General features: G+C 41.2%; 1 protein-coding gene across 2 annotated transcripts in view; it reads right to left on the bottom strand.

Moving 5' to 3' along the window:
- Nucleotides 1-2,642: 2,642 nt before the first annotated feature.
- The window catches only part of LOC122079338 (helicase-like transcription factor CHR28), a 66,424-nt gene continuing 56,746 nt past the window's right edge, over nt 2,643-12,320 (bottom strand). For both annotated transcript variants that reach the window (XM_042645723.1, XM_042645722.1), the window contains exon 11: nt 2,643-3,064. In XM_042645723.1, the coding sequence (XP_042501657.1) occupies nt 2,960-3,064 (105 nt within the window). In that variant the 3' untranslated portion in view covers nt 2,643-2,959. The remainder of the gene's footprint in view (nt 3,065-12,320) is intronic.

Raw genomic sequence — 12,320 nt, 5'->3', positions numbered from 1 at the left:
GTCGCATTTGGATCCCCACAAGCTTTTTTTCTATATTTCCTTCTCCTCCTCCCAATGTATTCACCTTTGTATCCCTAACTCATCCAATTCCTTCTCTTTGGCTTTCTCTGCCATCTATGGTCTCAATCGTGCCACCGACAAGATTCCTCACTGTAATGCCCTTTGCCCCCTTGACACCTAGATTGGCCCCCTCCCTTGGGCTTGGGGGGGACTTCAATGTGGTTCGAGTTACTCATGAGAAGATGGGTGGTTTCCCTACCGATCCCATCTCAATTGCTACCTCTGCTGAAATGGGATTGAAAATTCCAACCATTTCTTCTTTAGTTGGCCCTTCTCCACCTCTATTGGGAAAAGAGTCCTCTCCAACTACTATCCCCGCAACCGTCGCATTCTCCCCTTCAAAGAGAATGGATTTGGGTTGACATGACCTTTATTGGAAGCACTATTTGTGACGTTGGTGTCAAGATTGCCTTCTATGCTACGATCAACCACATCTGGGTGGAACGTAATCTTCATAGATAGACTTCCAACTCCAGTCTTTGACATGATTTGGAAATCTATCTTTTTTCTATCAGTTCCAAGCTTTTTTAGCTCCCCCATCACCATGTAAGGGACTCCTTGAGGAACAGGCTCACCTTTGTTGCCTGGGGTTTGCCCTACTCCATTCTACAACCCCTCCCCCCACCCCTTTCCTAGGTTTCTTTGTGATTTTCTGTTTTCAGCTTGTTTTTGTTTCTTTTTTCCCTAGGGGATGTACATTCTCTCTTTTTTCCCTCTTGGTAATGATATTTTATTCAAAAAATAAAAAAAATTCCTTTTTATAACAGGCTGCACTATCACCAAAGGTACTTCAGGGACAATTACATGAAAATGCAAAAGTACCCTATCATTAATATGATAAACATAGTTGCCATGGCACCATGGCATCTAGGCAAGATGTAGCTGAGCGACCAAGGCATCTAAGGCGAGCATTCGAAGAATATTTTCCATATTTCTGGTATATTTCTACATTTCAGGTATGTTTTCCAGATTTCAGGTGCATTCTTCATCTTCCAGATCTGAGCACCTTGATACATTAAGAAATTGGTCACCTCAGGCATCAGGGTATGCCTTGCTGCCTTGCTCTTGCATCAGGTGCATTCCTCTATTGGTCATTGCTACAGAACACTTATAATATAATGTTATATCTTGTTTAACAGCAAAATCTTAACATTAAATTAAGCTGATAAATGACTGCCCTTAGAAACTGCTATCCCAGTCCAGCACACCAGCTGTTCTCAGTGGTACCAAAGGCTTGTAGCCCACTATTATTTGGGTACAAGCCTGTGTCCAACAAATTGTTCGGACTGGACCTGGAAAGTGGTATTTTATTGGTTTCAGTGCCCATAGAGAAGCTTCAGACATGTTCCTGTGATTCTTTATTTTCTCTTTTTTCAAATAATATGAAAACAATATTGGGAAGATGGGAAGTCGGCAAACATTAACATACATAGTTTCTTTGGCATTGTATACGTTTTTTTGAAAATTAAAATGCACCTACCCATACTTGTGTCAGGGTGAATGTTTAGTCCCTAATCTGATACTGATTCCAAGAGATTGGGCCCATCCTACTAACTGGGCTAGATATGTCATGTAACCCAGAGGGCCAGACCTGTGGCACCCCAAGTTGCTACAACGATATTTTAGACCATACGAGTGGTTTAATTTCTTTCCTGAACTTTTTTGGTAGATAGTTTCTGATTATATAATATCCACAAAATTTCTCTAGGCAACCATAGTTTTTAAGGCGCTGCTAAGGCATCACCTTACTAGCGCCTTGGCGCTGATGCGGTCTAGAGATGGTAAGGCAGTGTTCCGCCTTATGTGAAGTGGCGCCTTATGGGGTTTCTTTTTTTTTTTTTTAAACACATTTTAAAATTACTTGATGAAGATTCCAAATATATATTTTTTATTGGTAGGTGTTTGGTTTTGTTAACACTTGAGACGTATGGGATCAGCTTTACTCCACCAAAAATAACCAAAACAAACAAAACAAAAACACAATTCACAAACAGGGTTTAGATTTTGTCAAGGGTTTTAAGAAAGGGCTTTGAGAAGAAATTAAGGAACAAGGAAGAACCACTGATCCAGACGACCATTTTGCTTCGGCAGTAGTGAGCTTGCTCCGGCAGCGGTGAATTTCATTCTTCTTTGACAGGAGTAGAAATATAGTAGATGACCTTAGGGCTTAGGAACTCATTTTGGCATCATAGAGGTAAGTATAATAAATACTTGTATTTTTTATGTCTTCTTTTCTTTGTATTTATAATTTAGTTTCATAATTATGTATTTATATTATATGTTAATATGATTGATGATTGATGATTGATGAAGATGAACTTAGTTTATTCACTTTATTGATTTGTTTTCTTGATGATTATCTTACATTGGTATGAATATGAACTTTTAATATTTATTTAACATATGAGTAATAGGATTCAACTAGGATTTGAGCCAAATAGATTGGTTTTATAAAAAAATTACACAAGAACGCTTTAGTCGATAAGGCGACGCTTTATGCCCACGTTATGGCTAAGGCGCTCCGAAAGACCCTCAAAAGCCTCTGTCGCCTTACCGCCTTAAAAACTATGCAGACAACACTATTTGTCAAAGCATGGACTGTTATGTCATACATGTCAACATGGGGCATGTATATTCAGAAATTTACAATATGTTTGTCTTGCTACATCTGTACTGTAAATACTGGCTTTTAAGCCTCAGCTAGCTATATTAGACTAAAATAATAGTTACGCATCACTCCAGCCTGAGTGACAGCCAAGCAGCATGAGGCACAGGCATAGCTTCAGTTGAACCAGTTGCATCTCAACCATTCAAATTCAGGTTTGATTCCTTGGTCTTTCCTTGAGAAACTGTGTACAAGGAATACCTGGCAACTCGAGCATAGAGGATAAGCTTTATTTCAGACCATGAAAAGATATCTTAGATCTTCCACTGTAAGCCTAGTTGCTGAACCCCCTGCTTGATCTTCTCCAAAAGCAGATGCAACCATCTTTTTCTTCTCCTCCTGAAATCCAAAGTGGCAGAAGATGAGCAATATTAGTGGAAAAAATCCAAATGCCAAAGAGGATTTGTAGATAAATGTAAATATCCTCGACAAAAAATATAGTTAAAATATGAAAATCAGCTGCATTACATATAATGAGTTAACAACATTCATTATTAAATTTCCATCTCAAAAGACCGATCTGATAAGAGGAGGTGTTCACAAGTATACGAGGAAAGGGATTCTTCTACTCAGAATCGATGGGACTAATATGACTAACAAGTAACAACAAGCAACACGACAATCAGACAATTTGTTCTGTCATTCAGTTGTTCATAACTCGGAGGTACAGATTGAAACTAAGTAACTAACTAGATATATAATTGGCAACCACCCAGACCCCAGGCAAGAGAACAAATTTTCTATGCCAATCTCTCCATTTTGGGGATTCATAAGCAACAACTTGGGTAAGTGGTTACAAACCAACCTGAAGTCCATCTAGCAGGAGGTTCCTTTTCCCAATAGCTCAGTTGTCGAATGGACAGCCCTTGATGAATTTCCATTGCTGCTACCAAGTGAGCACGGACTATGTCATCCAGAATCCATTGAGGAAAGACAAAGTGGTTTCTTGGCCATTGTCCAATCATCAATTTCATCCACTCTTGAAGGAGTCCTCCATTCATCATCAAATCCCTGTAGTATCTGTGACTCCCCCCCACCCCCCCCAAACAAAAATAAGGTCATGATGGTCATCCATCATCTGAGAGCTAACCTTGATCCTACATGTATAAAGGGCTTCACATAAAATCCCATTAAGCTCTCTCAACATGGTCTTCTGCTATCATGGTTTTAAAACTCGGGACCATATCCTAGATTGACCCAGTCAACTTCGGATCTGGAGCAAGCAATCTTCTGATACTACCTGATACTGGCTGACTGCATTTTGGGGTTTGACCGAGTTTTATCCCAAGTCCAATTCCGAGCTCCAAAACCTTGTTCATTATGGACCTTGATTGTAGCTTCCTGAACATGAGGGACCCAATCAGCTTTTCCAAATTCAATGGACCTCCAAGGTGTAATTTATGTAGATTAGGATATTGATTTTTTTCCCACCACCAAAACTGATACTTGGAAAAATTTAATACCATGAACACAGATGCACATAAGATGAAAATTGTGAAACTCTATAGTTTATGTTGGCCACCCAACTAAAGAAGCTTATTTACCTACGTGGGTCACTGGGTCGTCTTGAACTCATCAGATTTGTCCTCCAATCTTTCTTCATCTATTGGTCTGGTGATTTCAAGCTCCCCATTGCTACCGTGAAAGCTGTTGAATCTCTTATGTGCACTTTCTTTTGGAAAAGGATTGATTCTTGTAGATTCCTCCACCCTATAAGCTGGTCTTCCATCTACCACCCCAAAATTGAAGGTGGTATTGGCCTTCGCCGCATCCATTATGTCAATTATGCTGGCACCCTACAACTTATCTGGAAGATTGCCTCTAAGCACAATAGCATTTGGTTTTCTGGGTCTACTCTTACCTTCTTCATTCTGATTCTTTGGACTGCTCCCCTTCGACCCGACGCCTCCGGTGTCTGGAGTAGCATCCTAAATCTTTGCCCTGTAACTTTCAAAGTTATCCACTCCTCCATCTCTGATGGTCTCTCCACTTCCCTTTGGCTCGACAACTAGCATCCTTCTAGTGTTCTCTTTATGGTGGTTGGAGCCAAATCTGTATATTCCTCAAGCCTTCCTAGAAATTCCAGTCACTTCTATAATCTCCAATGGCTCGTGGTCTCCTCCCATCCTCCCCCTCTACCTAACATCTGGCCCTCCATTCCCCCTCCCCCTGGCCCCCCTTTTAGGGCGATAAAATCATTTGGTCCCCCTCCCCTTCTGGCATTTTCAGCTCCTACTCTGCTTGGAACTTCATCGCCCCCCCACCCCCACTCTTTTGCACAAGGTTGTTTGGTTCAACGGTCTCATCCCCCGTCACAGCTTCATTGTCTGGAAAGCTCTCTCCAACTGCCTTCCTACCTAATCCTTCCTGCCTTATTGCCATATCCCCCCCCCTCGCTGCCTCTACTAGAATGTGCACAAGGTTGTTTGGTTCAAGGGTCTCATCCCCCGTCACAGCTTCACTGTCCGGAAAGCTCTCTCTAACTACCTTCCTACCCAATCCTTCCTACCTTATTGCTATATCCTCCCCCCCACCCCGCTCGCTGCCTTTGCTGGAATGGAACCGAAGATTCCAACCATATTTTCTTTAGTTGCCCTTTTTCCTCTATTTGGAAAAAGGTTCTCAGTTTCTATTGGCTTGGCAGGAGACTCCTTTCTTGCCTCTATGTAGAGAGTGGATTTGGATGGATATAACTTTTGCCGGCTCTACTATTTGTGAAATTGCTGAGAAGTTTGCATTATGCGCCATCATCAACCACATCTGGATATAGAGAAACCTCCGTAGATGGACTTCAAAATCTCGTTCTTTTGACATGATTTGGAAGGCCATTTATTTTGAGGTTGGCTCTAAACTTCAGCTTCTTCGCCACCACAGATTCTTGACACCCAAAGGAACAAGCTCATTCTTATCTCTTGGGGTCTTCCCCCTCCTCTCTTCTCCCCCCTTTCCCCCCCTTAAGGTTTGGCCTCCCTTCTTAAGGTTTTTTCCTTTTCTTTTGCCTCTGGGCTTGTATATTCCTACCCCTCTTCTTCATTCCTTTTGGTAATGAATTATTTATTCACCCAAAAAAAAAAGTTTGTTTTGTATTCTACTCAAACTTCCCAATGCAGAGGATGGCAATGAATCTAAAAGACCGAGCCACAATGCCTCGAAGTCCTATCCAAGACCCATGTATTAGGTCCTACGAATTGGATCCTGCATTAAATCCAGAGCTTACATGACAATGTAACTTTAAATGGTAGATATCTTTTGTTAAATTCAACCGATATAGGTTGTAAGGGTACATAACCCAAATGTTCCATGCAGGTACACGTGTCATGTGCACACACGTGGTAATATAGCTTGTGCTTTTGAGTTTATTTCTAGTTAGTCTTCTAGACAGACTTGTTTCCTATTTCATGTCTAAATTAGTTTCCTTTTATATCTAGGATAGGAAGCTTCTAGCTTGCCTATAGCTTGTAACTTTCAATTATATATATTGTCAATGAAGCCTGGCTTGAAGCTTTCCCCTCCTCCCATGCCAATTTCAACCTCCCAGGCATCTCTAACCACTCATCCCATCTCCCCTCCTTGTTCATCCTTTAATCTCCTTTGGCCCCAAGGCCATCAAATATTTTGACATATGGTCCCTCCAGTAGAACTTCCTCCCCTTAGTGTAGGAAGCCTAGTCCATCTCTGTCCATGTCCTTTTATCCCCTCTCATTGCCTTTGCCAAGAAGCTGCGGAATGTCAAGTTTGCTCTGAAAAGCTGGAATGTCAACTCCTTTGGCAACATTTCTCCACTTACAAGGATAGGCTCCATCTCATTCAATCCAAACTCCAGCATGACACCCTCAATTCCTCCGTGGTTGAAGAAGAAAAAGAGGTCTCTTCTAAGCTATGTTCCCTTTATGCTCAGGAGGAAAGCTTCCTTAGGCAAAAATCTAGGATCAAGTGGCTAGACCTCGGGGACTCCCATAGTTGTCAAGGCATCGCCTAAGAGCCGCCTTGGCATCTAGGTGGTTTTCCTAGAGCCTAGGCGACTGTCGCTTTGTTGCATTGTATGCCAACTTATATTTTTTGCCCTTATTTGTGCCCATTTAAGTAAATGTTTTTTATATTTTGTCATTTCAGGTTTTTATATTTTTTTTATTTCATTTACTTAAGATATTATTCATAAATAAGCAAATACCCCCTATTTGAATCTAAAAAAAATAGTTTAAAAATAAAATTCCAAGGGATAAAAAGTCAACCCCCCAGTCCAAGAACAAAAATTGAAATTTTGGTTGTAGGGTGATTTTCAACTTTCGAATGCTAAGTTTTTTCTCAATTCTGAAAATTTTATAAATCTTATCATAGAACATTGCTAAAAAACAAAAGTCCGGTAAAAAAATCTTTTGTTTTGATGTCAATAAAATTATTTCCATTTAGGTGATTTAACAGTATTCGCACACTTTCAAATAAGTTTGATTAGGACATAACTTTGTCATAACAACTCATATTTAAGTAGTCTTAGACTTGTTGGAAAACTAGTTTTGTGTTATACCTAATACAAAAGGTCTCATCTAAAAATAAAATGATTTGACCAATAAAAAATATTATAGAAGAAGAGCATTTCTCTAAATGTCAATAAATCATGTTGATTTTTTATGACTTGATGTAAGTGTGACTATATTGATTTTTATGACTTGATATTGCTTAATGTTGATTGGTTTTTTATGTCATAGGGTATATATTATAACATACAAAATAAATTTAGAAAATAGGGAAAATAAAAAATAACACATGGGCGATTTGATCGCCATGGCAACGATTCATCGCCAAATCGATAAGTCAACCCTCCACCGTCTTGGGTCGCCATGACGCCGTGACAACTATAGGGACTCCAACCCAGCCTATTTCCATCATTCCAACAAGGCTTGCTCCAATGTCAATTCTATCCTTAAGCTCACTTCCTGCTCTAGGCCCCCTCTCTCCAACCCAAAGGAGATCATAGCTAAAGCTGCCTCTTATTTCTCTAATATTTTTAATCCCTCTCCCCACCCTCCTCCCCCTAGACCTCATTAACAAATTCATCCCAAATCATCTCCCCCCCCCCTTCTCTACATCCCTTCTAATGAGGAGATCCTAGCTGCTATTCTCTCCCACAAAGCTAATAAGGCCCCGCTTGATGGTTTCAGTATAGGATTCTTCTCTGCCTGTTGGCAAATTATCAGATGATCTGATCAAGGCCATCTGCAGCTTCTTCCTCTTCCCCGATAAATCTCTGACATCAATCATACCTTTCTCTGTCTCATCCCTAAGAAGGAAGGTGCCAACTCTATGTCAAACTTTAGGCCATCTCCCTTTGCAATCTCCTTTACAAGTTCATTGCTAAAATCGTAGCCAATCAAATTCAAGTTGTGATTGATTCCTTAGTCAGTCCCAATCAATCGGATTTCTTTGCCGACAGGAGCATTGCAGACAATATTATGCTTGTCATGATAACATTCGTGGGTTTGACAGAAAGTCATACTCCCTTGCAGCCCTTCTCAAAATTGATATCCACAAATCTTTTGATTCCATCCATTGGGACTTCATTGAGCAAGTGCTTCTCCAAATGACTTTCCCTCCCTCCTTTGTTCATTGGATTCACTCCTGCGTCTCCTCTCCTTTCTTCTCTGTCCCTTTTAATGGAAGCCCTGCAGGCTACTTCTACTCCTCTGTCGGTATTCAGCAAGGGTGCCCCCCTATCTCCCTTTCTTTTCTCCCTTGCCCTAGAGGTTTTGTCCCATTCTATCCAATCCTCCACTGATCAGTGTCTCATCTCTCCTATTACCAGCCATAGTTTTTAAGGCGCCGCTAAGGCATCACCTTACTAGCGCCTTGGCGCTGATGCTGTCTAGAGATGGTAAGACAGTGTTCCGCCTTATGTGAAGTGGCGCCTTATGGGGTTTCTTTTTTTTTTTTAAACACATTTTAAAATTACTTGATGAAGATTCCAAATATATATTTTTTATTGGTAGGTGTATGGTTTTGTTAACACTTGAGACGTATGGGATCAGCTTTACTCCACCAAAAATAACCAAAACAAACAAAACAAAAACACAATTCACAAACAAGGTTTAGATTTTGTCAAGGGTTTTAAGAAAAGGCTTTGAGAAGAAATTAAGGAACAAGGAAGAACCACTGATCCAGGCGACCATTTTGCTTCGACAGCAGTGAGCTTGCTCCGGCAGCGGTGAACTCCATTCTTCTTTGACAGGAGTAGAAATATAGTAGTTGACCTTAGGGCTTAGGAACTCATTTTGGCATCATAGAGGTAAGTATAATAAATACTTGTAATTTTTATGTCTTCTTTTCTTTGTATTTATAATTTAGTTTCATAATTATGTATTTATATTATATGTTAATATGATTGATGATTGATGAAGATGAACTTAGTTTATTCACTTTATTGATTTGTTTTTTCTTGATGAATATCTTACATTGGTATGAATATGAACTTTTAATATTTATTTAACATATGAGTAATAGGATTCAACTAGGATTTGAGCCAAATAGATTGGTCTTATAAACAAATTACACAGGAACGTTTTAGTCGATAAAGCGACACTTTATGCCCGCGTTATGGCTAAGGCGCTCTGAAAGACCCTCAAACGCTTTCTTCACCTTACCGCCTTAAAAACTATGTTACCAGCTGTAGCTCCCATTCGCTCACTTATCTCGCCTTTGCTGATGATCTCATAATCTTCTCCAAAGTTGACCCCGTTTCTATCTCCTCCATCATGTCCTCCCTCCGCCTTTTTGAATCCATATCGAGGCTCTTCATCAACCTCCTCAAATCCAACATGTTCCTCTCTGGGGTCACTAACTTACATTGTGACAACCTTATTCAAAGCTTTGGATTCTCCCTAGGATCCCTCTCTGTTAAATACTTGGGCATCCCCCTCATTCCTTCCAGGCTCTCTACCCACCATTGTTCTCTTATTCTGGATCAGATGAGGAAAAGGCTCCAACTTTGGAAAGCCAAGCTGCTTTCCTATGCTGGTTAATTGGTTCTCCTCAAATCGGTCCTTCAATCCATGTTCCTTTATTGTTCTGGGGTCTTTGGCTTCCTGTGGCAACTTCCAAGGTTATTGAGTCCTTCACTCCTCCTTTCTCGGGAACGGATCTGATTCCTCCAAATTCCTCCACCCATTGAGTTAGGACGAAGTATGCCTTCCAAAATTCGAGGATGGTCTAAGAGTGTGCATGCTCAAAGACATTAATTCTGTCAGCATCCTTAAGCTTATCTAGAAGATTGTCTCCAGGCAGAATAGCATCTAGGTCTCTTAGATCTATTCCTCCCCTCTTAAGCATGACTCCCTCTGGACTGTTTTCCCCTCTCCTGATGCCTCTTGGATTTGGCATAACATCCTTGCCAAAAGATCCTTAGCCCTCAATGCCATCTTATTCCATAGGGAACATATCCAATACCTCACTTTGGTTGGACCCTTGGCACCCTTATGGCATCCTCCTTTAGCTCGCCTCTCCCCACATTCTCTACTCCTTGGGCATGCCATTATCTGCTATTGTTGCCTCAATCCCATCTCAGGGAGAATGGTGTCCTCCTTCCCCGCCCCTCCTCTAGCTGATCTTGGTCCTCCTTCCCTCCCATCCCTTCTGGTCACCGGGGCAAAGAAGCTAAGATCTCCTAGCTCCCTTCCCCCACTGGGATGTTCTCCTCTGCCTCTGCTTGGAACCATATTTGTACATCGGGAACCTCTATCCCCTAGCGCAACATTGTCTAGTTTAAAGGCCATATCCCTCGCCATAGCTTCACTACTTGGCGCACTCTTTCCAATTGCCTCCCTACGCAGTCCTTCCTCATCCATCGCCACATCCTGGTCTCCCCCTCCTGTTGCTTTTGCTGGAACCAGGTTGAAAATACTGACCACCTCTTCTTCTCCTGCCCCTCCTCCTCCTCTATCTGGAATAACGTCCTTGGCAGTTGTTGGCCGGCCCATAAATCCCCCCTCCCCTTGAGTTGAGAATGGATCTAGGTTGATATGAGTTTCCACAGCTCCACCATTTATGACATAATAGGGAAATTGGCAATGTGCTACTATTAACCATCTTTGGAATGGAGCGCAATCTTCATAGATGACTTCCAACTCTCACTCCTTCTGAGAAGATTTGGAAAGCCATCTACTTCGATGTTAACTCTAAACTTGGGTGCCTTCACCATCGCAGGACTCCTGACTCCCCAAGGAATAGGTCATTGATGCCTCCTGGGGCCTCCCACTTTCCTCCTTCTCCCCCCCCCCCCTTAGCTCTCCCCCCCTCCCCCTTGATGTTTCCCCTTGGTTGTATTTTGGTAGTGTTTCTTTCCCTTGGTAGGCCTCCTCTCGACCTTGCCTTTTTCTTTTTGTAGGCTTTGTGGCTTTTTGCCTCTCCCCACCCCCTATATATTCTCTCCTCTGTTTGGTAATCAAATTATTTATTCATCCAAAAAAATATACCTCTCTCTCTCTCTCTCTCTCTCTCTCCTTCTTCCTTTTGGTATTGCTAGTTTATTATGCTTAATACTGTCGCATCCCTGTTGAAGAACCATTATTTAGTCTTTTGGTGTTTCTTGAAGAAGTCTATCAAGCTAATGTTGTCCAAACTTCTAGGTTTGGCTTAAGGGTGTTAACTTTCCCTACAAACTAATCATAAGCCAAAGTATCTTCATAGATGCTTACGCTTCAGACCATTTTTCTAGAACTTCCTCAAGAGATAAGTCTGTATCCAATCTCTAAGCATCTTATATCATTGTGAATTACAATTCCAAGCTCCATCCTTCCTCTCTACCACGATCCCCATCACCTACTCTCCATGGCCACTTCGTCATCTTCCTCTTGAGAAACTTGCATCACTGTCTGTAATCTGGATCTATCTTTCACAGACTAAACTTTTCATACTCTAGTCCAAGGTATTCCCGACTGTTTTGGCTATGTTCAAGTTCATGTCGTCCCTCTTCTAGGCCTGCCCAACTTTTTTGTCCAATGCCACCTTACATATTCTAAGAGAAGCTCTTAGCGCTCCAAAGCCTCAACAAAAACATAAACGATGGTCTCAGTCTCGTTAAATTTGCCAGTCATTTTCCAACTCACCGCTTTGTCTTCCACCCTCACAGAGTCTCTACCAATAGTTATGTCACTTCACTCTAACCAAATGGCAAATAATGGAAGAGGTTAATCACCCTTAGTTCATTTTACTTACCACCTTGTTCAACCACAGTAGACAGAAATAAAAGTTACAGCCAAATAAACATTCTCCACCCTCCCATACAGAATTTGTGTGTGCACTGTGAACCAAGTACCAAGAAGTCATGTCCAGATCTACATCTGGTGATGGGGGTCCAACCCTGGGAACCAACTCATATCTCATATTAACTCAGTTCACATTTCTCGAAGTGGAAATGAAGCAGCATTTCAACAATCAGTGTATTAAATCAAATCTTAATCCTTTGGCCAAGCAGACTATAATGGCCCCACCTTGACCAGTCCATTTAATGTCTTATGCTTCCAATTTGTGATTCTGAGTGGAGCTTTTCTTTAGAATGGACTTGGGTAAATGGCCCAGTCAGATTAAGTAGCTTCAGAAAAGAAAT

Source organism: Macadamia integrifolia, chromosome 5 (genome assembly GCF_013358625.1).
Source record: "Macadamia integrifolia cultivar HAES 741 chromosome 5, SCU_Mint_v3, whole genome shotgun sequence".
Taxonomy (NCBI): domain Eukaryota; kingdom Viridiplantae; phylum Streptophyta; class Magnoliopsida; order Proteales; family Proteaceae; genus Macadamia; species Macadamia integrifolia.
This window is presented reverse-complemented; position numbering and strand designations above follow the sequence as displayed.